This window comes from Pagrus pagrus (assembly GCF_965226575.1).
Source record: "Pagrus pagrus genome assembly, chromosome: 1".
Classification (NCBI taxonomy): domain Eukaryota; kingdom Metazoa; phylum Chordata; class Actinopteri; order Spariformes; family Sparidae; genus Pagrus; species Pagrus pagrus.
The window spans coordinates 31,219,255-31,245,556 of NC_140185.1; the positions used below are offsets into that span (position 1 = coordinate 31,219,255).

Consider the following 26,302-nt stretch of genomic DNA (forward strand, 5'->3'; position numbering starts at 1 on the left):
ACTGATGCCGATCATCGGAAAAATGTTGATTATTGGCCCCGATAATCAGCCAGGCTAATCCCTAGTGACTGTAGCTGAGTTTTGGACAATAAAAGGTTGGTTCGGATTAGGTGAAGTGGGACTGTATGAGGTGCTTATCCATAATCAGTGTATTAGACACTGGTCAGAGAACTGGGGGTAGACCGAGTTTGTAGTGCCTTTGCCTCAACTTTTTCTCAACCGTATAACGCACAATGTATTATGCCACAAATCAGCTGTTTGGGTCAGAGTTCCCGCTGTGTATGGTTGAGCAAATGTAGTGTCCAATGACTTGTCAGTCACAAGGCGGTCACACACTAAAGCAAACCCTGCTTTAGCGTCCATTTTACTCTAAATAGGACCATAATTTACAAAATGACCATCATACTGTAGAGTCGCCCCCTGCTGGCCATTATAGATAATGTAGGTCAAAGGCACCGCATTGGCTTATCTTTTCAGACCAGGAAGCTCCGTCCACTATTTATACAGTCCACAGTTTTGCTGCCCCTGTCCACAGCTGTGCATTGCTTACCTTTTGTGCCGGTACTCCTGCTTGATTACCCAAACTGGGGATGTCTTGACCGCCATCTACTGTAGGTAATAAACTGACCATGGATAAGCACCTCATACAAGTTATACATAACTTATACATACATATGTATATATACATATACATATATTACAACAAGTGCATCACGATTGTATTAAGATAAATGGTCAAAATTAGCCAGCAGTCATTGCTAGGTGTTTTTTGTGTGGAGTGTTATACGATAATGGTCCATGATGTCTTTGAACCAGATGCAACTCAAAAAAAACCAAACACTTATGTGTTATATACTTTTTAAAATGGGCTATCAATTTAGATATTGAATTATGGACAGAAAGGGTAGTATATGAAATGTCATGACACCTGAATATTTATTATAAACTTGACAACTGAGCTGTGAAACTTGGTGTTCTCTACCCAATTCTTTGATAATAGTATTCATAAAACATTCAAAATGTTTCTACTAATAATATATCATGAAAAAACAGACCAAGTATTTACAACATTTGTTTGTCTTTGTATTTGATGCTATTAATAATGCAATATGCTTATCCTTTCCTTAGCTTGGCTCAAGGCCAAAGTTTCCCTATGCCCTGCTTAAGCTACGACATGCTGTATTTTTATATTTTTTTATCGATGTTTCATTAATATTTTGTGAAACAATGATTTGGTGTTATGAGTATGAGTTGAGTATTCTTGTAAGCTGTATCTGCTCAGTACCATAGAGAGAAATGTCTTTAGCTGTGCATTAATAGCAGAATTTTGCAACTTTGAGAGGCTGCCTGTACTCACACAGTCAACAGCCTTTGCTATGCATGTATCACTTCCACGTTTGCAAAGAGCAACAAAAGTGTGTTCATCATACAGAAAGAGCAGCCAAATCTAAGGGACCCAGCATCACTGACTCAAGAGTAGAGCAAGAAGCGCTTCTTGTCAGACCTGACAAAGGCCAAAACCAGGCTCTCAGCTCCATATATTATCAAAGGAAAGAGTGTTGAAAGAGTTTGATGCCAAGCTTGTTCTTAATCTAATACTTACTCTCTTTGGCTAAGAAAGGTTGTCAGTTGTTATTATCATCCACCATATTCCTGCGATTGTTTTGCACCCAATTGATTGATTGCCTCCCAAATGTCTAAGTCATTTATAATTTCAGTCCATTGTGTTTCTTCACTGAATTCCACAATTTTTTTTGTCTTATACTTACTTCATGCCCACATTCAATTTTGCTTATTATATTGTGCTATTTAATAAATATACTAATTTATTATACAATCAGGCTGTTTCTTTCGACACCCTATGGTATAAAAAATCACCGACTGGGAAAAGATTGACTGATTATAAGTAAAGACTTGTTTTCCAACTAATTAAATGGTGCCTCTCACGACTGTATAATATTAATATTCTTGTCTTAGTTCATCGTGCTGAAATCCTCTATAGTCACCATGCTTATCAATCAGCAAAGCAGAGTGCACCCACATAGGCGTTTTCAATTACTTTAGCTGATTAATTAGACCTTTGCTCAGGTTAAAGTTGTGCTGAGCTGTGCTGGGAATTAAGTGATGTCACCAAAGTCTCCATACTGATGAGAACGATAACAGAGTAACTTTCCCACCATAACAGATGCAACAAAACTAACTAGAGATTGGGGGAGATGTCAATCAAGTGCAGTCGGTACACACCAACACAGTCCTGAGAAGATGTATAATCAGGCAACATAAGCGAAAACGTCTGTGTGGGTGTGTTGCGGCTTTAAATATTTAACTAAATTGTAAATTGGTTGAAAAAAACTGGGAAGCCATGAACTGTTTTATGGACACAAGAATCCCATAACATAAAAATGGCTTATTCACTTATCCTGGTGGAGAAAGTGGACCAGCTGTCATTCTTCTACCCTACACGTTCCCTTGAGCAAGGCATTTAACCCTGCTCACTGATTAACACAAGTTGACTGTGGTTGGTCACATCTCAGTTTTTGCATGCAGATTGGAGTCTAAACTTTGTACGAGAGCTCCAAATGTCAGCGAAAGTAGTTGAGGCAATGTCGGAACATGTTTAAACAACATCTTATGTGATGTATTTATGGGAGGGGTAGTTTTGGGTCGTGACCCATCAGTTGCCAAAGGCTGCTCTTGGCGTAAAGCCAGTCTTCAAGAGCGCTGAGTCATGAACCTCCTCATACCATAAAATATACTGTAGTCCATCGTTACCTCATTCTGTTTTAGTTCCAGTTCTATAATGACATTTTTTAATGCAGCTTTTCTCTTATTTTCATGACTCAAGACCATGTTATGGGCCATAATTCTCAAGGAATGTTTAATTAATGTTTGAAGGATGGTTTAAAGTACTTCATACTGCAGTAAGTAAATTGCAGCTCGTCCATTAAGATTGGTACAACTGCATAATACCTTTCAATATTAAATATATATAAAAAAAATCTTTTACTTTTACAAACATTTCTGCCCTAGGCCTGCCTCAAACCTTATTCTGTGAAGTGAACAAATAGTCAAGCTCCTGGATTCATTCTATCACACTTGAATCTGGCAGAAATTAATCTATGCTGGCAAACTTAAGCAATATTTGCTAATTCCTGGTCCGTCTTCAGAGCCCAGCAATAAAAGCTAACTGTGATGTTGTGTTTCACAGCTCATTTAAAGTGAGCATGTCTCTGTGGTCATGAGACTGTAGACACATCAAGCTCTAAACCCCAGAACTAATGTGGAGCAGCTGTCAGATCCTCTGCACAACAAACATCCCTCTTTTGACTCAGTTGGCCAGTTTTAGTCTAAAGAAATGTAAACCTATCAGAACCACTCTAAGCTGTAAGGTATTGTACTACGCAGAGTGATTCCAGAGGCAGTGACCTGTTCACCACGAGCCTAAGATGGCCATTTTGTCCTCTTTGTAACAATATAATCTGCTGCACATATTCATTATGATACCTGACTGATTCAGGTGCTGAACAATTCCAATTAAACTAATTGGGACATTAAATGTATGACAACATAGGTCATTAAATTAATTTAGATTAGTGAAAGCATGCACATCATCCTCATCATTATAATAATTATGTTGCACATAGCCAGCAAAATTGATATGTTGTACAAGTAATCATCCTTTTCTTTAGCTGAGCATTTTCCATCCAGCCAGATATGTATGTATGATGAACACACTGTTGAGGTACAATCAGGGTTTGATTTGGTGCTCCCTGTGTTTCACACACTCTGTCAAGAGTATTGTAGCACAGAGGCAATTAGAATAATGTCTACTCCTGTAGAAGCTGGATACATCAATGCAGCCAGTGGGTCTATTGACCTTGACTGACACACACACACGGATGTACAGACATACACACATGCAATTGATTACCCCTCAAACTCCCTTACTCGCACCCACACACAAGAACATACAGTATGCACACGATTCTTCAGTCTCTGTCTTTGTCTTTCCTGCTCTCGCTGCATTATTACCTTTGGCATACAGTTTAAGTGATGTCTAAGTATAATGGCTGACTCTTCTGAATCATCAGTTTCGTTGTATAATAAGTTTCTAGATTGAGCAATTTTACATTTACATATTAAGGAAAAATAGCCACTGTCTTGGTAATTGCCAAGTACGGGCTCTTCTTATGTTTGTGCTAAGTGTGATGTGGGAATCTACAACCAAATTGTAAATATTCTTATTTTTCTTTGTCTTTCAGGGAGATGTTCCTTTTCTGGAAGAAGGCCATTGGATTTAAAACTTTTAATGAGCCTCTTCGTGGACTGTGGTTTTAGAGATTGCGAACTGGTCCCACTGTCAAGCACAGGTTGATTGTGCTTGGCTCACCACTGCTGTATTCTCAGCCAACTTCTTTCACTAGATGATAAAAAACAGTCCACAGGATTGCCATCCATGGTTTCTGCTCTAATAAAGACTATATCATCCTACATTAATAAGATTTGCAAAGGAATGTTTACAAAGAAACTGGCAAACCCAATCAAGAAGAAAGAGAGAAGTGAAAATAAAGAGCCCAAATTGACCACTGATTTGCAAGCACACAATCTAACTCTCTCTACCACACTGAAGACTACAGTTAAAAAGATTTCCAAATGCTCTTCGGCACGTAACATATCGCTAGAAGAAGACGACGGAAAGAACGACTGCTCATCCCTGTCGCCTACTTTCAGTTATCGTGTAGCTATTGCAAATGGACTCCCGAAAAGCTCTCCTTTTTTGAATAACAATGAAAGTATCTTTCCTGAGGTTCTTTCGATTGATAGTAGTTACTCTGACTCCTTGAGTGAGACAAAACCTGTCAGGAGACTTGATGAACATAAATCATACACTATGCCAGTAAGACGAAACAGGAAGAGCCTCATCAGTTTGGCTCCTTCTGATGGCAGTTCTGAAGGTGAACGAGTGGAACGCTCCAGCCTACACACACTTAGGCTGGGTGCTCTACGCAAGTTAAGAAAATGGAAGAAGAGTCAGGAATGTGTCTCCTCAGACTCCGAGGTGAGCAATTGGAGGAAAACCCTGGGCATCAGGAGCAAGTCCTTGGATCGTGCTGGACGGCAGCAAAAGAGCTCGACCCTGGAGCCTGGCTCCTCCTCCACGGGTTGCATCAGTCAGACCCAGGATGTCATGGAGATGATCTTTAAGGAGCTTCAGGGTATCAGTCAGATAGAGACAGAACTGTCTGAACTACGTGGCCATGTGAATGCCCTAAAAAGCTCCATTGATGAGATCTCTAGCAGTGTGGAAGTAGTTCAGAGTGAGATTGAGCAACTTCGTTCAGGATTTGTCCAGTCTAGAAGGGAAACCCGTGATATTCATGACTACATAAAACAAATTAGCCACCAGGCCAATAATTCAACCTTGCGATTCATCAATGTTCCTGAAGAGAAGCCAGAGAAAACAGAGATTCTAATATATAAAGTACTAAAAGACAAAATGGGTTTCATTGATGCTCATAAAACAATTAAAATTGAGCTTGCTCATAGGTTAGGGCAACAAAGAGAATGTTCTAATGCAAAACCCCGCCCAATTATTGTTATTTTTGCAACACCCCAAGATAGGGATGTAGTCTTGAAAAAATGCTATAAACTAAAAGGAACAGGCATTACAGTATCTACTGATAGCTTAACTCATGATGGAAAGGAGAGAAAAGACAAATCAATGTCCTCCTCACAAACCTATGAAAGCATGGATATAAAGGTCTCAGGAAAGGATAAAGTAGTGGAGAGTGATGACTGGGACTCGATGGACAGTGATAAAGAGTTAGATGAATTAAGCAGAAATAAATATGCAATGGTAATTTCAAAGCCGGTACACAAGAGCAAATCAGAAAAGAGGCGATCCCACGAGCATAGCCGGTCAGGGGATGAAGCAGGCTACTCAGGCGCAGTTCACTATGCTGATGACACTTACTATGACCCAGACAAGCACGGAAAGGCCTACTACTCTGATTTGACCCCTGGTTGGCTTTCCCAGAGTGACTATTCCACCCCAAAACTCAGCCGCTCTGAATCTGACTGCTCAAAACTTTGCCAGTCATACTCAGAGGACTTTTCAGAGAGCCAGTACTTTACACGGGCTAATGGCTGCTCCCTGCTGTCCTCCTCAGATCAGGAACTGTGGCAGAGAAAACAAGAAGACATGGCCTCCTCTTGGTATGCTAGCCCCAGTCACCAACTTGGCGATGAGAATCCAACCTATGAACACAATGAGGTTGAGACTACAGAAACTATCGACAGTGGAGTGAGCAATGGACTTGTCTGCATGTCTGGGGACAGAAGCCACTACAGTGGCTCCCAGGTCTCTTTGCAAGGTGACCTATCACCCTGGAAAGACTGGCATCACCTGGAGCAGGGTGCTGACTCTGGCTTGGAAGCCTCGATAGAGGTCAGCAGTCCCTTTGACCCATCAACCATCCCTGGTTTTCCAGAAAACATCACTAAATGTCAGGAGGTTGATTTACAATTTGAAGGAGATGAGGAATTCATGATGCTTGACAGGGAATCTCCCCTACCACCTATAACCACCCACATTATTCCTCCAATCACAGAACGGGAGTCTGTCAAGCCACCTGCCCGTCAATCTAAGGAGGGATGTAAGGTGACTCCAAAAGAAAGCACGAAAGTATCTTCTAAAGATGCCCCTAAAGCAGCAGCTAAAGTGACACATAAACAAACAAAATTGGCTCAGAAAGAAGAAACCACCAAAATATTGCCAAAGGAAAACCCTAAGGTATCTGCTAAGGTTGCACCTAAAGTGACCTCTAAAGCAGCTCTTAAAGAGTCATCTAAAGATATTCAGAAATCAGCAGCAAAAGAATCCTCTCAAGCACTCCCTAAAGACATCCCTAAACTCACACATAAAGATGCCACAAAGCCCACTGTTAAAGAAGTATCTAAAGTAACATCTAAGGTAACTTCTATTGAGGCTGCTAAAGTCATTCCTAAAGTGACCCAGAAAGATAGCCCGATAATGACTCCTAAAGAAAGTCCTAAAGAGTCACCTAAAGAAAGCCCTAAAATAACCCCATTTGAGAGCCCTGTCTCAACCCCTAAAGAGTCCCCTAAAGAATCACCTAAAGAATCCCCTAAAGTCATTGCTAAAGAACCCCCAAAAGTCATTGCTAAAGAACCCCCAAAAGTCATTGCTAAAGAACCCTCAAAAGTCATTGCTAAAGAACCCCCAAAAGTCATTTCTAAAGAACCCCCAAAAGTTGCATCTAAAGAAGGTCCGAAAGTTGCTGCTAAAGAGGTTAACAAAGAGGCTGCAAAACTACCCCCAAAAGAGGTCCCAAAAGAGATGCCCAAAGTAGCATCTAAGGAGACTGGTAAAGTACCTACTAAAGAAGTTTCTAAGATTCCACCGCAAGAAGCCCCGAAGGCAACCCCTAAAGAGAGTCCTAAGTCACCCCCTCAAGAGACCCCTAAGGTGCCACCGAAAGAGACCCCTAAAGCTTCCCCAACAGAAGCCCCTAAAGAAGCACCAAAAGTAGGCCCTAAAGAAACAACCAAAGTGGCCTCTAAAAATGTTGTTAAGGAAGGCTCTAAAACACTTCCTAAAGAAAGGGAAAAATTCCCTGAACTGGATGTCAATCACAGTTTTCACCAGAACCAGAATAAGTCTTCAACTATGTACCGCAGTCAGAGTGAGATTCGAACAGAGAAGGTTGAGGAGGTTCCTAAGTCTTGGAGCAGTAGGCTCAGCATAGATCTCAGTGAGAAGTCCTTTGGTTTTGGCTTTGGGTCTACACTGCAGAGGGCTAAGTCAGCTCTGGAGGTTGTTTGGAAGTCTGGCGCTCAACCTACCCCTGCTCCTCCTGAGGAGCCCACCAACTCCTCTTCTTCATTTATGGGGCGTTTCCGCACCCTGTCCACTTCCGGTGTAAATAACTCTAGTACTACAGCAGACTCAGATGTCTGCGCAGAGCCTGTTGCCTACAAGGCAGAAGACAAGAAAAAAGGTGCAGAGGAAGAAGCTGGGGAACAAGTAGACAGTGAGACCCACTATGTTGAAGTGATGGAGCAGGTACTAGCTAACTTGGAGAACAGAACTAATGCTAATGAGACAGAGGAGACAGATGAGCCCGCACAGGAGACTGAGACTTCTCAGGACTATGATGTGTCCGATGACATTGAGGCCTCTCAAGACAATGATGCCGCTCAGGATTTTGATGCTGCTCAAGATTTTGAAGCCACAGAAGACTATGAAGAAAGTACACAGGCCCGTGTTCTGGAGTACGATTGCAGTTTGGATGAGCAATATGATGAAGAGTACAGTGAGGACTATGAAACCCAGCTCACTGAGGACACTGCTGAATATGACGCAATGGTGGAGTACGTAGATGTAGAGGAACCAGATGAGGACAATGATATGACAGAGGAGATGGAGGAGGGTGACGAGGAGTTAGATGAGGTAGAGGAGATAGCAGAGGAGGCTACTGAGGTGTCTGAAAAAGTCGAAGAACAGCAGGAGGATGAAAACAAAAATGTTCCAGAGGAGAAACCCGCAGAGGCCCCACCCAAGAAACGCATTCGACCAACATTTAAGGAGGCAGCACTGAGGGCCTACAGGAAACAGATGGCTGAACTGGAGCAGCAGATCCTGGCAGGGGGTATGACTCTCCTTTTTGTTTGTCACAGTGTCACTTTGATTTTGTACAAGGCTATACATTGGCAATTCATGGCAGGTCATAACTGTGTTTCTCTATAACACATAAACATACTTGCCAACTATGATTTTCCTGGGAGACTCCAGTTTTTCATTGCCCTCTTTCGGTTTCCTCGCGGGTCACAATTATCCTGTATTTCTCCCGATTTATGACAATTTTTCACACTTTTTCCACTTTTAGTTATCGCAACCTATTTCTGGCTCTCTACAGTGTGTAGTCTGCTGTGCTGTTGCGCCTTGTCCTCCTTAGTGAGTGAGAGACGGACACAGAAATGGAGAGGAGAAAGAATATTTAACCAAATTTCAGACGCCCTGGAGGGAAGAATTCCCCTTTCTTAAATTTTTAAAGGAAAGGCGCTATAAAATCTGCCACGTCGAATTTTCTGTCAATCACAGGGGTCACACCGCGTCAATCCTCATCAAGAGGCTGACACAGTGCAGTGACGTGCACAGGGGCAGGAGTATGAAATATATGAATGAATAAAAAGTGATGAATATTACTACCACAAACTACCACATATAAATAATAGTAGCAGTAACATTAAGTAGTCATTATAAGCACCTGAAACCTTAAGAACAATCATCAGTGGCTGCTTTCTCAGATTTGTCAGAAAGACAAACAAGCAAGCATGGACACTGTTGGATGGGCAACATCAATTTACAATGTCATGTGTTGCACTAGGAAGATACAGCAATCAACTCTTATGTCTTAGATGTTGGCTGATCCCTGAAGAGTCTCTCGGTATCATGTGGTAGTTCTTAACATCTACTGGATCCTCTGTGTTCTTAGTGAAAGTCTGAGTTCTGTCTGATTTCTTTGGTGGTGACAAGGCCAAGACTTTAATCTTGCTAGTTTAATATCGTTGGATTTATGGGAAGCTCGGACTTTGATCCACTGGAAGGATCTCTCTTTGAATTGGTAATTTACTTGAAAAACTGAGGAGTGGACTCTCTCTGAAGGTGGACGGCAGTGTTTCTTGTGGCATTGACTTTGTATTTATATTCCACTGGCGCAGGGCTAGATAGCTCTTGTAGCGGACTGTGGCTCAAGGGATAAGACTGTCAAACATGTTTTCTGGAGGTTTCTCATTTATCATTAAAATTTAATAGACCTCAAAGCTACAGTAGGGATGACCTCCAAAACTACCATCAATTCCTCACAATGAATAAAAACATGACAAGAGTCTGTTATTGTTTGTCATTGCACAGTGCAAACAATTAAGTCTACATATACCACTGAAAATGTTCTGTGTTTGTGCTACAGTGCTTTAAATTAGCGATATTTTATACATATAGCAGAATATGCTGCCAATACTCTCATTTGCCTTTTTGTATCATACTTTTGCCTCACTGCAGTAGTTGCCTTGAATCAATATGCTGTGTAGCTGATGCATCACTGCTTACTTAAAAAATAACTCAATTTGTAATCACCACAGGAGTTTAAATTGTTAAGATTGATTCATTGAAGAAAAAGTAGTCTTTCAAAGAGAATGAAAAAAGAGACCAGGGAATTTCCACTCTTACTTAAAATGAAAAAGCTTTTGACCTACATATGTAGCTGGAACTGTGGTACTCATGGTGAGGTAAAGTAGTTCAGGGAATACAGGCTACACATGAAGACTGACAGACGCATGCACAAACCTTCTCTGTGACTATATTTGCCAAACACCCTGCAGAGAATAAAAATTATTACGGTCACTGAAACTCTTAAATTAGGAGAGCTTTCTTCTCTGTCAAATGGTTGAACGTGACCCTGCACACAAACCTTTAAGACCAACAAACTGCAGCTCGTATGAAATATTAGTAGGCAAGAAAATGAACACCATACATTATCATCAAAAATTATTACCATAGGCAATATATGCACTCACATTTAATTCCTTTCGCTTTTAATTTATGCCTTCACTCATCCATATTAACACAGTGATAATACAGGCAGAAGGTGTGCACCATTAATTCTGAAATTAAAGGGCAATTGATAGTGGATTTTTGAGACTTACTGATTATATTGATATTGGAGTTTAAAAATCTGTTAGGATACACAGGCCTACACTCGTTTTTTAACGTCACATGTAACATAAATCAGCACGATTTTTAAAGAACTATGGCCGATGCCTGCTCAGTGGGGAACTTGGTTCTTTGATGGATAGTTCATGTAAAAGTCTAAATCCTCATAAACATATCTTTGGAATTTCTGTACTGTGACTTCTTGCTTTTTACTGACTGTGATTGTCCTTTTTGATGCTTTGCTTCTGCTTGTTTAACCAGCAAGAGAGTTAAGAGCTGAAATGACTGTCTGACTCATTGACTGATTGACTCACTTGTCACTGTTGAATCCTGCATGTGCGAGGTTAGGCTTGCAGCAGACTCAGGGCATATGACTCCAATCGAAAATGTCTGACGAGTTCTTCCACTCGCTGACAGTTTTTTGGTTCCTTCCTTCGTCACTCTATAAATCATTTAGTGGCCTTGTCTGTAGCATCCTATAGTGTTTCCATATTGTTCTTTGCTGGTTGGGTGAACAGTGATGTATGAGTCCATATGTCATGGCCATTATTTGTTTTCACTTTACCCAATAGTGCAAAAACATAGAGACATGCTGAGACAGGTTGTGTTGAGGAGATTAGTTTCTCCGGTCTCACATTTAATCTTAAAGTCCTATTGTTTAGAGTCTAAACAATAGGACGGCTGTTTGTTTACTTTAATCTGGTGTGCTGTCACTTTTTTGGGTCCACGTATCGTACAGCAAAAAACTAGCCTTGCTTATTTATCCTCCACATAAAATGATGTATCTGGTTGTTTTAATTAATTCCCACAGTTTGTTTTTACATTGATGATATGAGGTCAATGTAAATATTGTAGCTACCGATTTATGCATGTTTTATACAAATAAGAAACAATAACGCTAACAAGGTTTTTACACTTATGTTTTGAGGTGATCTATGAACTAAATAGGACATTGTAACACATTTGTCAAAAAAATGACGCCCTGCAAAGACCAGCTTCAAAATCACTGACCTACTGTTTCTAGCACCATCCAAAACATTCTCATAATGCTAATTTTTGACACATAAAGTGCAGCCAATGCTACCTGACATTAAAGCACTCTGACAATCTGACCAGTGTTGAGCATACTGTTACCACAACTACCTGACATTTAAATACATTAACATTTTTTTTTTCTTGATAGAAACGTATCCAGTATGCAGTTATGTGACATTGGGAGCAATTGTTTCAATTCATTATACTACTAATGGAGATGCAGTCCGAATGGAAGGCACACTCTACCCACCCTCGTTAGCATTATGCCTTCATCTCCTGTAGCTGATGTGTGCTCATCATGCTCGTGCTCTGAAGCGTGCTTGCCGGTCTGTGTAGGAGCTGTGAAGGGAGTCTCAGCAGTACTGCCACTCCTGCCAGGCCTGTCTTCAACTGGCTACAGCAGCGTCTGTATTCAGATGCTAATTCACACTCCCAAGGGCATTCTGTAACCAGGTCAGCCTTGCTTGGAATATTTATAGAGGTCTGCTGCTAGTGAAGTTTGCTGCTTGCTCCTGGGGGAGCAAAGGAGGTAGACCCTCTTTATGCTTAGTGCACCATTTCTCGAGAAAAGTGTGGATATGAAAAATGCAGATGCAGGGAACGAAGAGTCACTGTTGTTGTTTTTAAGAGATACCATCCAATTCAAAGCACTGACTGATTCAATGTTGCTCTATTTAGCTGACTGTTGTAAACAGGGAAAGCCTCTTCTCCACAGATTACACCCATAATTTGGAGGAGCTATGAATCTAGTTTGCAACACATTACCTCTGGCTTTCAGATTAGACATTTAATACACTGTACTCTTTTTGGGATTGCGCTTTTGCCAAATCCTTCTTCTTGTGCTTGTACTTTTCCCCCTAAATGTGCACCAGAATAATTTCATAATAACTTAGATCAAGGCAATAGTTTTGCCTTTATGTGTACAATTCATATTCCTGATTAGATACGGGCAGATAACCCATTTTACCCCAATGCTCTTTTCCTGGTTCATGTCCACAGGGATTCTATTTTTGCACTGAAATTGAACTAAATAAACTCTCTGACATCAGCCTGCCACAGCCTCAAATGCGTTGTTATAGCTGAAAAAGATAGGAGCTGAGGGGAACAGTGAGTGCTAAGATTACTCATATACTGTATTTGATGTGTTGTCTCCTATAGTAGGAAACGGCACAGTCACGTATTGTTTGAGTCATCAGAGGGACAAGCAGGGAACAAATTGGTAGCACAGGCAACCAGGACTTTTACATCTCACTATGAGCTACCACATTTCATCATGTCAAACGCTCGAGGGCGGCAACCTCACACTACACATGTCCTCCTTTGGTCCGCTTTCATCATAAATCTGTTATCCAGTAAGTAATTTGTTAAATTATTAATGAAGCTTAATATATGGTTATATGAAATGTTTCTGTTTTACTGCCAGCTGTCGGAGGGAAATGTCCTGGTTTTGCTGTCTTCTCGCAGCAGCATGTACCAATCTGCACCAATGTTTAAAGATCTAAACAGCTATAAAAGATTTTCAAGCAATGAATACACACCATTTCTTAGTTATGAAGATAAATAAATGTAAATGGTGCATCTGGGAAAATCCAGTATTACGTAATAAATGAATAAAATTAAATAAATAGACAGATAAATATACAGTGTATGTAGAATACATACTGGGGCTGCACAAGTAATCAAAATGCTAACAAAATCACAATATGACCAATTGCAATATCCAAAACGTATCAACAAATCATAATAGTCACTATTTTCTCAACAAAAATATGTTCATGTTGAATTGCCACCGAAAATAATAAATAAACCTGTTAATAAGTAATCGACACGAGAGGTTTTTAATATGTTGCCTTGTGTAAAATTTGATTCCTCCTTCCACAGATTTAGCTATGCTGGTACACACATTAGCAGTGTAATTAACGTTAATATTATCCTACCAGCTTCAAGTGTGGAGTTTAATTATGAGTACAGCATTTAAAGTTCACAAATTAATATACTGTTAAGTAAAGCAGAGGAATTTATCTGACATATTAGCAGGTGTGCTTGTTTATTGCCTTGCCTTACCAAGAGCTGAGTGGAGTCTAGAGGATGGACATGCATCTCTTCTTCGACGTGTTAGCTGCTGCAGCAGGTGAGAGGTTAGCTTGTGCCAACGTTGTCTTTTAAACATGTCGTGTCTTCATAGTAGGGTAGGTAGGTTGGCCACTTGGCATCACCTGGGTCTTGTTTAGAGGTGGAAGGTTGTGAGAACCACCACGGCTGAAGGACGAGGCCTGGGGATCTAACAGCTAACGTTACTTGTTGCTAAGCTAGCTGTTAGCTGTTGCTAGTCGGTGAATAACTTCATTTTGAGAAGTGTGGGTGTGGCGGAGTCGTCGGAAAGCACCTTCCACTGAGTTGGGTTGAGTAACTTAATGAAGAGTAACTATGAGGCCTAATGTAACGTCAGCTTGTAACGATGAGTATGTTTTAATAGACGCTTTTCATGGCGACGTTACATATCTTCAGAAGAGAAGAACTAATCACGATGGCGTTGTTCCAACATGAAATACTTTGACATTTCAAAATGTCTGCCCTGAAAAAGATCAGTTCATAGGCTAATGTGATTATTTCAGTGACAAAGTACAGGTCAATTAATTCATTAATTACATAAAAATAAAATACTTAATTATATTAATTATATTTTAAAGTAATATGAATCTCAGCACTAGTGAAGAAACGCCAGCTTAAAAGTACTTTTATTGTCAAATTGAAGCAGCCAAAGCTGGCTGAGGCCAGGTAAGGATTGTCCTAAAATAAACCCGTGTTGACTGTTGGTAGCAGTCACATCCCCTGGTCTCTGGGTAGAAGTGAAAGTGTTGAATGGCACCGATGCAGCACTACATGAAGGTCAAACTAATTCCTGCCTTGGCACTGAATGGAAAAATGGGACATTTTAAGGTGTTTGAACAAAGAACACACCCAGCCGGCACAAAACTGTCATTTTAGTGTTCATTTTCTGTGATTTTAATACTAAATCCTGCCCTGAATTTATTTTTTTTGAGTAAAGCATTTATAAGTTGTTACGTAATGTTAGAAAGGCTATTCGTGAATATCATAAAAGTTAAGTTTCTCAAATATTGAGTGACTTCAGAATTCAGTTTGACGTGACTGGAATTGGTTTTCTCCAGTGGGACTGGAGGCTTTTCTGCTCTGGTGAGCGTGTCTATGTGTGGTGTGACTATTATATTAAGAATGACAGGCAAAGTTGAGATGGTCACACTTGTGGTGGCCAGTGGTTGGTTTGCCAATGTGACTTTGGATGTGTTCAGTGTGAGGTCTGCAGCCTCTGCTCTGTGATGGGGGCTTGCTGTTTTCCAATGAGCCAGACTGCATCTCAGACTGCACAAACTCTAACCCATCGTCACTGTCGACTTCTCTGCTACAGTCAGTGGTTGCAGGTCCTGCTCCGCTTTGTCATCTTGATTTCCTCTGGTTTTTTATTATCAGCTTCTTGAAAATATATTCTCCTGCCCTCACATGTTTATGACCTGACTTGCTGGAGACGGTGGAGTTAAAGGCGAGAAGCTGCCAAGCCGCCGACTGCAGTTTGAGACTGCGTTTCAACATTTGTAAGCCTGACACCACTGGATATTTTTAAGGAGACAGATTTCAGGTTATTTGTGGTGACAAAAACAGATATTTTTGACTGGAAGTCGGGACATTTTGTGTGTTTGTTGTTTTTAACAAGACCTTGGGACATCTCCAGCCATGTTTGTGGAGACCAAAAGAGCTACTTTAAGCTAAAACATGATCTTTTCCTGATCCGAACCAAGTTGTTGTCCTAACCAGAGCAAAAGCACAGTGTTGTCACAAGATAGAATTAAAAATTAAGCCTAAAGAAGCTTTAGGTTGAAACAAAATGTTCATATATGTTCGGTGGTTTGAAGAGACATACGTTGCCAACATTTGCTCAGGGATTGGTTTGTCCCTCATTGTTCATTCAGATGTTCACCTGAATGTCCATATAAGAACACATGTCCTTGTGTGTGTTGGAGTAGGGGTCCTGGTTCTATCATCCACGTGCGGGCTTTTCTGCTCCGGTGAGCTCTGATCTATGTGCGGTGTGTGACCATGTGTGTCGGCGCTGAAATGTAGGATTTACTGCCACTGTTGAGATCTCAACACTTTGCCCGCACTGCACACACACAGAGGTTTCCGACCATCAATTACATTTTCGTTCCTTAGATTTAAGGCACCTGTGAAATGAGGTTTATATCAGCAGCCTGTAGCCTATCTTTGTGGTCTGGCTTTATCTTGTGCAGCTGCAGACTCGCTGGTAGAGGAGATGGCTCTATCTTGTATTGTGGTGCTGAAAGTAGCTTAGCTGATCGCTGTCCATGGTACCTACTTGCAGCTTAGCTCCTCTGTGAGTGCTGTGTCTCTGCGTGTGTGCGGCTCCTGGTGTCAGTATATTGTCACAGCTGTCGCAAAAATGTACTGTACTCGAAAATCATCCTTTTCAAGAATTTATACTATCTAATTGGTTTCACATTGACGAGAAAGCATTTTAATGTTTTTGAATGATCAGTGCCTCCATGAGAACCATCATCATGAAAAGATATGCACTTGTGGTGAACACTAATGGCACTCTAAAGCACTCTGGATAACAGCATCCAACAATTACTATGTACTGCTTTCTCAATGAACCCACAGGTACAGGGCTATGAATATTTTAATGATTCTGAATTAATATTTTCATGCAGTGATTTTTTAACTGGTGTCAACTTTCAAGTAAACAGACAAAACAAAATTGAATGGGCCTGGATAACTTGAAGATTATAGAAACAAGGTAGTTTATCATCGCCTTACGCTGCACTAGCGATGCAATACCTGCTCGTCAACAACAAACGGTGTATTGTGTCGTTTTAATCGGGGGAGCAAGTTGATCTTTCTCTAGCGAACAGCTGTTTTCTGTTTGTATCACATTAGATCACGACCATGCCGCCGTTTATCACCCACGGATCAATAGCACAGTAATTACACCTCTGTAGTCTTGCTTATTTAAAGGGCATGCCCTCTCACAGTTCGTCTCCAAAATGGCAATATGATACTAACTGCTTATTCTTACCTAATGTCCCACGTCTACATGGCTATGACTGTTATCTCATGTAATCTTATCAATCAGCGTCATCATTTTTAAATGTATGCTGCACTGATTTAAAATATTCTACGTGCAAATGATATTCAAATATCAACCTTTAGCTGTGAGCCCTTTGTTGTCTAACAGCTTTTTTCTACTGCATCTACTTTATACAGTATGCTTCTGTTCATAGCCATTCACCCCGAGGCGCGTGTTGACTCTGTCTCCATTTCTGCATAAATTGTTTGGCAAAACAGAATTGTGTCATCAGGCTGTAATAGTATATTAGTGTCCTAACTAAGTGTGTATTTTCCAGTGGGCTGCTCTTTCCTAACGCTCCATCCTCCTGTCATTTTCTCCCTCCAGACAGCACTGCTTTGGATACACAGGTTTTAAGTCATTGTTAATCATAAACCACGTGGACACTTGTGATTTCCTTGCATGTGCATGTCTTGTGTTTTGTTGTGTGTGGTGCGATGGTGTGCGGATTTGGAGTAATACATCTACCTGAGTGTGTCTGTGAGTGTGTGTATTTGTTTTCGTGAAGATAAATCGATGTTATATCTGTTGGTATAAAAGAGAATGCAGCATGCACCTCTGAGCCAATCTTACTGTCACTTTGTGCTGGTTGTCCTTTTGTTCCTCTCTTTTCAGAAAATGATTTGTGTTTCAAACTGACCATTTTGGTCAGTGAGGAGGGAGCGTTACACAATAGGCAAATCTGGCCCGAAGGACCAAGAGCGGCAAAACTCTCAGTCTTGAGCCCACAAATTACATTGATGTGGAATAATTTGGTCTTTTGCCTGTGGTGCTTCCCTCCCTTCTCCCTGTGCTGTACGCCTCCTCTCCTATCATTTATCTTATCCTCAATTGACCTCCAAATGTACTGTATTTTCCCAAATACCTGATGTTTTACTGTGTATTTCTCTTGTTTTAATTTTGCTGCTGTTTGCTTTGTGTTGAGTTGGATACAGTTACCTTGTACTTCCTTGTTTTACATTGTGCGTTTCCTTTCTCCGCAGCCTCGCAGTCTTTTGGATCCCAAAGTGCTCGGCTTGCAGACTGGAGGGTGAGTGGTTGCTCACTTCTTGATCTGATCGGTTCACAATTACACAAATCTGAGCTGCTGCGCTGTTTCGCACCTCCACGCTGAGGCACACACGTAACAGAAAAATTGCAGGCATGCTGTTTCCCTCAATTAAAGGTATCGCACTCCCTGTTTTGTGCTATACCACAGAGAAGAGATGAATTAGATGCCTGATGCCTTCACAACATCTGTAAACATCGACATTAATGTACGATTAACGATGAAAGTCTGCATGAAAGATTGATGAAGCCAACTGTTGTCACATGCAGTCATGGGGGAAAGAATAGCTAAAAATCATATTTAGCCTCCATTACCCCAGCATGACTGTTCAGCCTTCTGCAGCATGCATTGTGCATAAAGGCAGCGAGAGCCAGGGGCACTAGGGTGAGGCAAGGGCCAGCGCAGCTCGTCACGTTGTGTGTCTATAGGGTCATACCACTGATGTCGCTGAGAGGCCTGACAGAAAAGCTTGAGGAGCTTTATCTGCGTGGAGGCACTGGAGCCTTGATGTCACGTTGAGGTCGTTAGAGAGGCTCTGAGTGACAGTTGAGGTGATGCCACTGAGAGCCTCACGGGAAAGGAGTTCAACTGGTGAGAAGCAGTCAGGGGGGCGTGGAGTGTGCACGGGGGAGTTGGAGGATGGAGACAGCAAGAGAACTGAAACTCAAATGCAGTAGGGACAACTCTGACAAACTCATCTCATATTCAGTATTCACTGTATGTCAAATAAATCCAGTATTAGGTGTGTTATTTATCAGTAAGAGAGCGCATCACTAGACCAATACCCTGTAAAAATGTAGATAGCTATGTCTATGGGAACAGCAGAGGGTGAGAGGGATTACATGGCGCTCCAGTGTAGGTGGCCGGCATCATGCGAAGTGAAGAGGAAGGGGTGAGACAGGTTAGGCAGGAGGCATGATCCATGGTGTTTGCCGGCTGTGTAAATCAAGGGCCCCCTTTCACCGTAGTAATGTCTCCCCCAGCATGGCATTATTATGATATTAATACACCTTAAATCTGTCTGCTTCTCCAGGGCTGGCAGTATTCTTTATGGTATTGACAGCATGCCAGATTTACGCCGCAAGAGGACAGTGCCTCTTGTCCGAGACCTGGTGAGTCATCTGCCTCAACAAGGTTATGTGTGATTTATGTGAAATGTATCTGAGTGACCACACATGGTACCACACTGCTGGAATCCTGCTCTGTGTGAGTATGGATCCCTGCCGAAGACAATGATAAGTTTACTGGGAAGCTGATAAAAATGTGCTACCGCTTTATAGAGACAGTGTTTGTTTCTTATCATTATATAATGTCCCAGGGGCTAGCCGAGGACCTGTAATAGTCATTTAGCTGAAGTCCCTGCAACAATATTGGTTATTGGAAAATTATTTGAGTTGTGATTTTAATTACAAGTTTGTTACGGCAAATTGGGATTAATGAAAATATTCTCCTCACACTTAAAAAAATCGCAAACTTTCATGGTGATAACAATGGAGTCAGTATGGATTTGAATGGTGATAAAGGCAACCACATAAAACTGAGTATTTAGTGTACAGCACTGTCTATTGGGAATGTTAAATGTAACCTTAGCAATAACTCTATGGCTTGATTAATTAGCCTGGAGAGGGTGTTTAAGACGCAGCACCACAGTGATGCTCCCCCATTTGTTTTTATTGCAACATAATGTGTCATAACATATCCCACAGAGAGGCCTGTTGTAGTGCAGTCCACTGTAGCACTGTGCCACATGGTTAGTCTGTGTGAACGACAACAGACTGTCGTGATGCAAATGCTATTCATGTGTGTTTATAACTGTTTGTCCATTATGTGCTGCACAGTATGTGTCTGTCTTGTGTTTGTTTGTCTCTCATCTTCATGTATTTAAGTCAAAAAGATGGAAAAAAAAATAAATAAATACCAGAATTCTTCAATTAAGTTACTTAAAAACAACCTGTTTGATACTTCAGTTTTAAAGATTTAGTTTCTTGTGAACTAATATGATTATGTAGCTTGATGTCATACACGTAGATGCTGATGAATGTTTATATCACAGTGAACAACATGAGTTGATGCTGTATTTGTCCATATCTCTCATGAAATTAATAACCAACAATGTCTTGGTAAGTATGGGTTGTCGTTTTTTAATTTTTAGTTTTTTTGGATTTTGCGTGTATATTTGCCATTCCTACATAGACCCATAACAGCTATGGGTGATATTTTTCAGTGAGTTGTCAGATTTCAGCCTCGCCGGTGCTTGGCCATTTTTCTTGCTTTTTTCAGTTGCTCGGCAGGTGTCGAAAAAAAATAATAATTGAACATAACTTGAAATGATGACAACTCAACCCAAAAATATATCCGAGAGACTTCATTGACTTCTGATTTAACTGTGTGAGGCTTTTAAATCATGTAAAAGTGACACTGAGCAAGCCTTTTACACCTGGGATGAAGTCAGTTGTCAGCAAACCAATTGGTCCCCTTTTCATGCCTCTCCTTTGTCAATGTCTCCCATTTGCTGTGCGATTGCTTCAGGGCAGCAACAGCGTTTGATTGGAACGGACAGCAAAAAACAACAAAGACATAAAACCAACCAAAAAAAAAAAAGAAAAGACAAAAAGTTGAAAATCGATTTGCAAAGCATTGAACGCTATATTGTAGCTGAATAGATAATATCTGGACATACAGGTACATCTTGTATTGCCCGTAGCATCCGCAGCAGTGCTGGTGCATGTTGATAAACTTACATCAACACTCACAGTTCATGTAGAGGTCACGTTCCCTCCTACATTCTCCATGGCTTCCATGGATCTTTACCATAGCTGGGCTGTACAGACAAAGAGGGTCGTGGTAAAGACTGATCGAATATTGTCAGCTGTCCATGTCTGCATTCCTATGTTACGTAACTTCCTCCAGTCTGGGATAAATGTCTTATCAATCTCTGGTCACCCAAACTCAATGGATATTAATATAACAGCTAATTTACATGTGTGTATATGTGCGCGTCTGTGCGTGTGTGTTACCTGTTCGTGTTTGTGAGGGCGCCTGCCTTGTGTGGGCCTGTGCTGTTAAATGTTTAAGTAAGTTTGAACGTCTGAGCAGATGTGCGTGTGTGTGTGTGTGTGTTTTTCAAGAGTGTGTGTTTGTGTGTGTGTGTGTGTGTTTGTGTGTGTGTGTGTGTGTATGTGTGAGAGAGAGTCGTTGTTGTGCAGTACAGCTGGCTTCACCCATACGTGAGTGCGTGCGTCTTGTGTTTCTCTGTTTGTGTCAAACTAATGTGCAGAGCAGACAGCAGAAAATATGATCAAAGCTTCATCCAACAGAGAAGTGAATATAAATGCCAAGCATGACTGCAATTTAGTAACTTTCAATGCATGAGTGGATCAAGAATCATGCAGCGGCTGTAAAATCTCTCTTGATGAGTAGTTGAATCTTTCTAGAGCTCTGTGCCCAAACCAGCAGTCCTGCATGGCAGTTGACACACCTATGCGCTCAGTATGGATAAAAAAAACATACAGTTCCTCTGCTGTTTGTGCTTTCAGCATTCATCCTCCCACTCCTTGTCTAATTCAATTACTGTATTTCTTTCATTCTCTAATCATTTGCTCCTGGAAATCACAGGCTTTGGTGAGTCCACTTTCTGTCTTTGCACGGCACAAGTTAATAGCAACACACGAATGTTTTGTCTTTAGATGCATTCATTACAGAAAAGTCTTGTTTTTGTTTTGATCTATTGACTTAATATTTTTTAACATATTCCCTCGTCCAAATGGTATTATACATGCAATCCATTCTCCTCCGGACTTTACTTCCTTTAATAAAATATCGTCCAATATTCTCAAGCTGTTTAACTATATAGATGTGTGCAAATCCATTGAAATACAGCGTAAAACTGCATAAAAAGGTAAAACGGGTCGGTGAATTTATCCCTTCTCATCATCTCTCTTTTCCTCTTCCTCTCTCAGACCCTCACTGCTCGAAAGGCAGGCATCTCGTTCGCTCTGGTGAACCGATCCACCCTGAATAATGAGGACCTGGTGAGTACTAACATGCCCGCAGTGCCTGCATGGAAAATCATTGTCTGTTTATTGCAGGAGTCTTAGTTGGCAATGTGGGGTTCTGCAGGCGCAGGAGATGCTGGACCTGTGTTCTCATTATTTTTTAGGGCGCTGTTTGGAGAAAAGGGGGCTGGGACTCCGACAGACTTTTATAGCTGTGCTGTTTGCTGCAGCTATTGTACTTCAGGGCCCCGGATCACGTTGCCAGGAACACGGGGTTCCAAAATGAAAATGAGATGGATTGCATTAGTTACTGGCCCCTTTTTAGATGTACATACAGCATGCCATCATCTGTCTGTCTGCCTGTCCATAGTGCAGTTTATTAAAGTAGTCTCTGTGGCCAGCTCCTCACTCTTTCTGCTGTGCTCCTTCTGTCAGACCATTTGGATGAGTTCAGAAATTAAGTGATGGCCCAATCATTTTATTGAGACAATGCCCTATGATTAATAACATGCACTGTGCATCGAGGAAGACAGAGCTTTGGAGAAAGGCAGAATGTCTCAGTCGATGGTGTGAGACACTTTTGTGTTGACCTCCAAAGCTCTCCCTGCATTAATTGATTGCAATTCTTCCCTCCCAGAGGGGAGACGGGGTTATAGGAGGCAAACAGCAGGAGAGAGCAGTTCCTCAGCAAGACAAACAAGCAGACAATTTCATATCCGCTGATGTGCAACAAGGGGCTGCCTAAGCTGACACGATTACTGGATCAAATGTTCTCTGTACGTTATTCACAAACCATTTGTGCACACTGATTTGTGTCCATGTTCATATCACGTGTCTATTTGACACACTTGACTTGGTCCTCATGGTCCACATGCCCAGTTGCCCCAAAGTGACATGGTCTAGATTACGCACATATAGCCATTGGGTTGATTAAGGGAGCTTTAGGGATGAACGACTCATGTCCCAGATGAGGAAGGAATGACGTGATAGATGCAATGTGTTAATTGTGTATGAAGGGAGTTGATTCTTGGGCAGATTTTGAGATTGCACCACTGTGGAAAGAAACAAATTGAACCCACTGAACTTTTGGAATAGATGTCCGATACTCTAATTCAGAGCAAACGAGGAGGAGTTTAATAATTGGTGGTCGAGGGGAGCAGAGTTCCGAGCAAAGCTGCAGATTGTGCGGTCTTGGTAAGTAGGACGAGCAGATGTCAGAGTTTTATCTGCTGCATTAAGTCCAGGAGAGTGCTTTCCTGTGAGGACTGCGAGAGCACTCAGTAAACGACCATATGCTGTTTAAGAGTGTAGAGGAGTTGGGAGAAGAGAGGAGAAAGGAAGAGGAAGGGAAGGGCGAGAGAATGGGGGAAGATCGGAGCGAAGAGTGACTTGTCATCGTGACCCTGTGGCCCTGATGTCACTGATCAGGCAGCCATGTTGAACAATCTGTCCTCTCCTCCCTGGAGAGATGTTTGAACCTATTTAGAGTGTTTCCTTCTTCTATCCCCTTCTTGCCTCATCTCTGACCTACATCTTCTATTTTCTTTTCTCTTTCAACTTAATACATTTTAATTGGATTAAAATGTAGTAACTCATTGCTGACGTATGGAAGTCTCTCTCTGTTGATGATATGCTCCGTCTGCGTCACGTTTCCCATGCATCTGCTTTTTAGAGCAGAAAGGAACATTATGTGTGGGCCGGCTAACGGCCCGTGTGTCTGCTCAATGTTCTGAGCTGCATGTGAGCGGAGCACCAGAGCCTTTTATCAGTGACTGTCAACATAAACTTACCTGCTTGGACAAAGACAGGCACAAAGGAAGAAGGGAGCCACGGCCTGACATGGGTCAAGGAGGATCTGGAAATAAGATGTGATTTGTTGCTCTAAGTCAGGTCAGATATCATCAGGCAGGTTGTTAGCAGCAGAATGCACTACACTGATTTTAAAACGCTTGCCTGTGATATCTGCCCAAGTAATTTGGGATAGTTTTGTGAATCTTGCCACAGAGAAAGTACAATAGATTGAGTTTGGCATTGGCTAAATTTTATGGTCATGCAGTTTGGGAAAAACACATGGGGTCCCTGTTAGGGCTGAGATGGTAAAGTAGTTAAAGCAAAAGATTAGAGGTGTAGAAGGCTGGAACAGGGTGAGGAGGATGGCAGCATCAGTGAAGAGGTTGACAAGGACAATAGGTGGTGAAATTGGAAAGGAGGAGGAGAGATTAGATTTTTCACTGTCATGTCGCTCCTAGGCAGAGGCTGCGGCTGTCAATCAGTTCTAGCAGTGTCTTGCACCGAATCATCAGGGTTACCTAACGGTGTAGCACATGAGACTCACACATGCCGCACTCCTCACACATCTGCTGCACAGTGTGTCATGTAGCGTCAAGACTGAGAGTGATGAGACCGAAAGGAAGAGAGGGAAATTCAAAACGACAGGAAAAGACTGTCAATAAAATAGATGTATGGTACAATAGGACTCAAAGAAATGCCAAGGCTTAACATGCTCGGTACCATTCAAAACAGTTAGTTGGCTGGTAAAATAGAGGCTGAAAGGATATGTAGCAGCCAAGTCAACTCACTGAGGTCTCTGAGATTTCCCACGCTCATACAAATGTTGGCTCACTCATCTCCTGCAGGCGGTGTCAGGATGAGACGGTTCAGTATTATATTTCGGGAGGGCCCGGCTTCCGGGTGTGGCCCCGGTCTGGCTCGTGTGTAAGTTGTGGATAAATCTCAGACATCTGCTTCATCTCATCCTTCCAAGATTAAAAAGGAAATCTCTCCGTCTCCCTCTGTGTTTCATTAAGGTCCTCCAGGGTTCAGCGAGTCTCTGTGTTGCATCAGCGAAGTTTCACAATGTTAGACAGCCTTGTTGTCCTGTCATCTGGTGTCATTTAATCATCCGTGTAAAAGAGTGTGCGTGCGTGTGTGTGTGTGTCCGCGCATTTGTGTGTGTGTGTGTTCGAGTGAGCATTGCAGTAGCCTTTGTTGCAAAGTGCAGAGCTACTGTTCAGGTGTTAAAGCACACTTGTCAACACACAGAAGGGGCTGACAGCAAAGGAAGGGGTGGAGGAGTAGGGTGGAGCAGAGTGGAGAGCAAGTACCTCTTGAAGATTTATTTAACCGCCATACATCTCCTTCTTTTGCCCTGTCACTTTCTCTTTCGCCCGCTCTCTCTCTCTCAATCTGGATAATGCTCTCTTTTAAAAACCTTATTTACAGCATCCATTGATTCTGCCTTCAAGAATTGGCAAGTCCCAGCCCGTTTTTTAGTCCTTGTGGATGGCAGGGCTGCTGCAGTAAAGCATTCAATTTGAAGAGGCTTCCGTTACACAGCAATCAGTCCAGACAGGCCTCTAGTAGACTTTCGTATTTGGTCTGGAGGAGCCTTAGTCAGTAAACCACTCAATGTGCACAAAGCCTATGGGCTAAGGATGCTGTTAATCTACGCTTAATGAGATGTAAGGGTGATTTACGCTCATATGGCTGACCCCTCCATTGATAAGGTAATCAGAAAAGGATCAACAAAGCCCCCCTACAAGCTATCTGTCGGAATAATGTAATCCATCAGAACCCTTTAAATAAAAGTAGCTGAGGGATACTGCAGTTCTGCTGAATGATAGCCGCAGTATATAATTGCCAAGATTACTCTTTTACTGAAGTGTATTGTAAATTTCATCCAACTCAGACTGCGGATCAATTTGAATTAATCCCACTGATATTGTTTCTGTCAAACTTCTAAACTTAAACTTTATGTTATGATATCAGGCTATTATCGTCACTCAGCAGGTGCAAAGTATTAACCTTTTTGTAAGTACTGATCTCAAGATATATTCAACGTTTCTGAAAAGCAATTTAAGATCAAAGTTGGATTTTATTGGGTTTTTGAAGTCATAAAATCTGTTTTCTTCTACTTCAATGTGCCTTAACATCATCCGTGCCTCCCCTGTTTCTCACATCCTCATATCTTACCATCAGAGCCTTCATACCATATTATTTCTTACACATTTCAATGCCTTCTCTTCCTTTTCAGAAACTACATGTCTTCAAAAAGACTCTCCAGGCCTTGATCTATCCAATTTCATCCACAACACCCCATAACTTCGAGGTGTGGACGGCGACTGCGCCCACATACTGCCATGAGTGTGAGGGGCTGCTGTGGGGCATCGCCCGTCAGGGCATGCGCTGCTCAGAGTGTGGCGTTAAATGCCACGAGAAGTGCCAGGACCTGCTCAATGCAGATTGTTTACAAAGTAAGGAACGAGATTCATCCCATAATGCTTCGATGTACAGTTCACAAAGACTCAAGGGCTTGTTGGCATGTGCTC

The 26,302-nt window shown here is 41.6% G+C and overlaps 1 protein-coding gene across 3 annotated transcripts in view; it reads left to right on the plus strand.

The window, feature by feature from the left end:
* Positions 1–26,302, plus strand: part of unc13c (unc-13 homolog C (C. elegans)) — a 105,603-nt gene that overhangs the window by 3,273 nt on the left and 76,028 nt on the right. The window contains exons 2-7 of one of the 3 annotated variants that reach the window (XM_084351471.1): positions 4,263–8,672; positions 17,259–17,281; positions 17,915–17,961; positions 19,013–19,091; positions 21,939–22,010; positions 26,008–26,227. In XM_084351471.1, the coding sequence (XP_084207597.1) occupies positions 4,457–8,672; positions 17,259–17,281; positions 17,915–17,961; positions 19,013–19,091; positions 21,939–22,010; positions 26,008–26,227 (4,657 nt within the window). In that variant the 5' untranslated portion in view covers positions 4,263–4,456. Of the gene's footprint in view, positions 1–4,262; positions 8,673–17,258; positions 17,282–17,914; positions 17,962–19,012; positions 19,092–21,426; positions 21,601–21,938; positions 22,011–26,007; positions 26,228–26,302 lie in introns of those variants that run through there. The other 2 variants (XM_084351472.1, XM_084351473.1) reach the window with 2 other exon arrangements.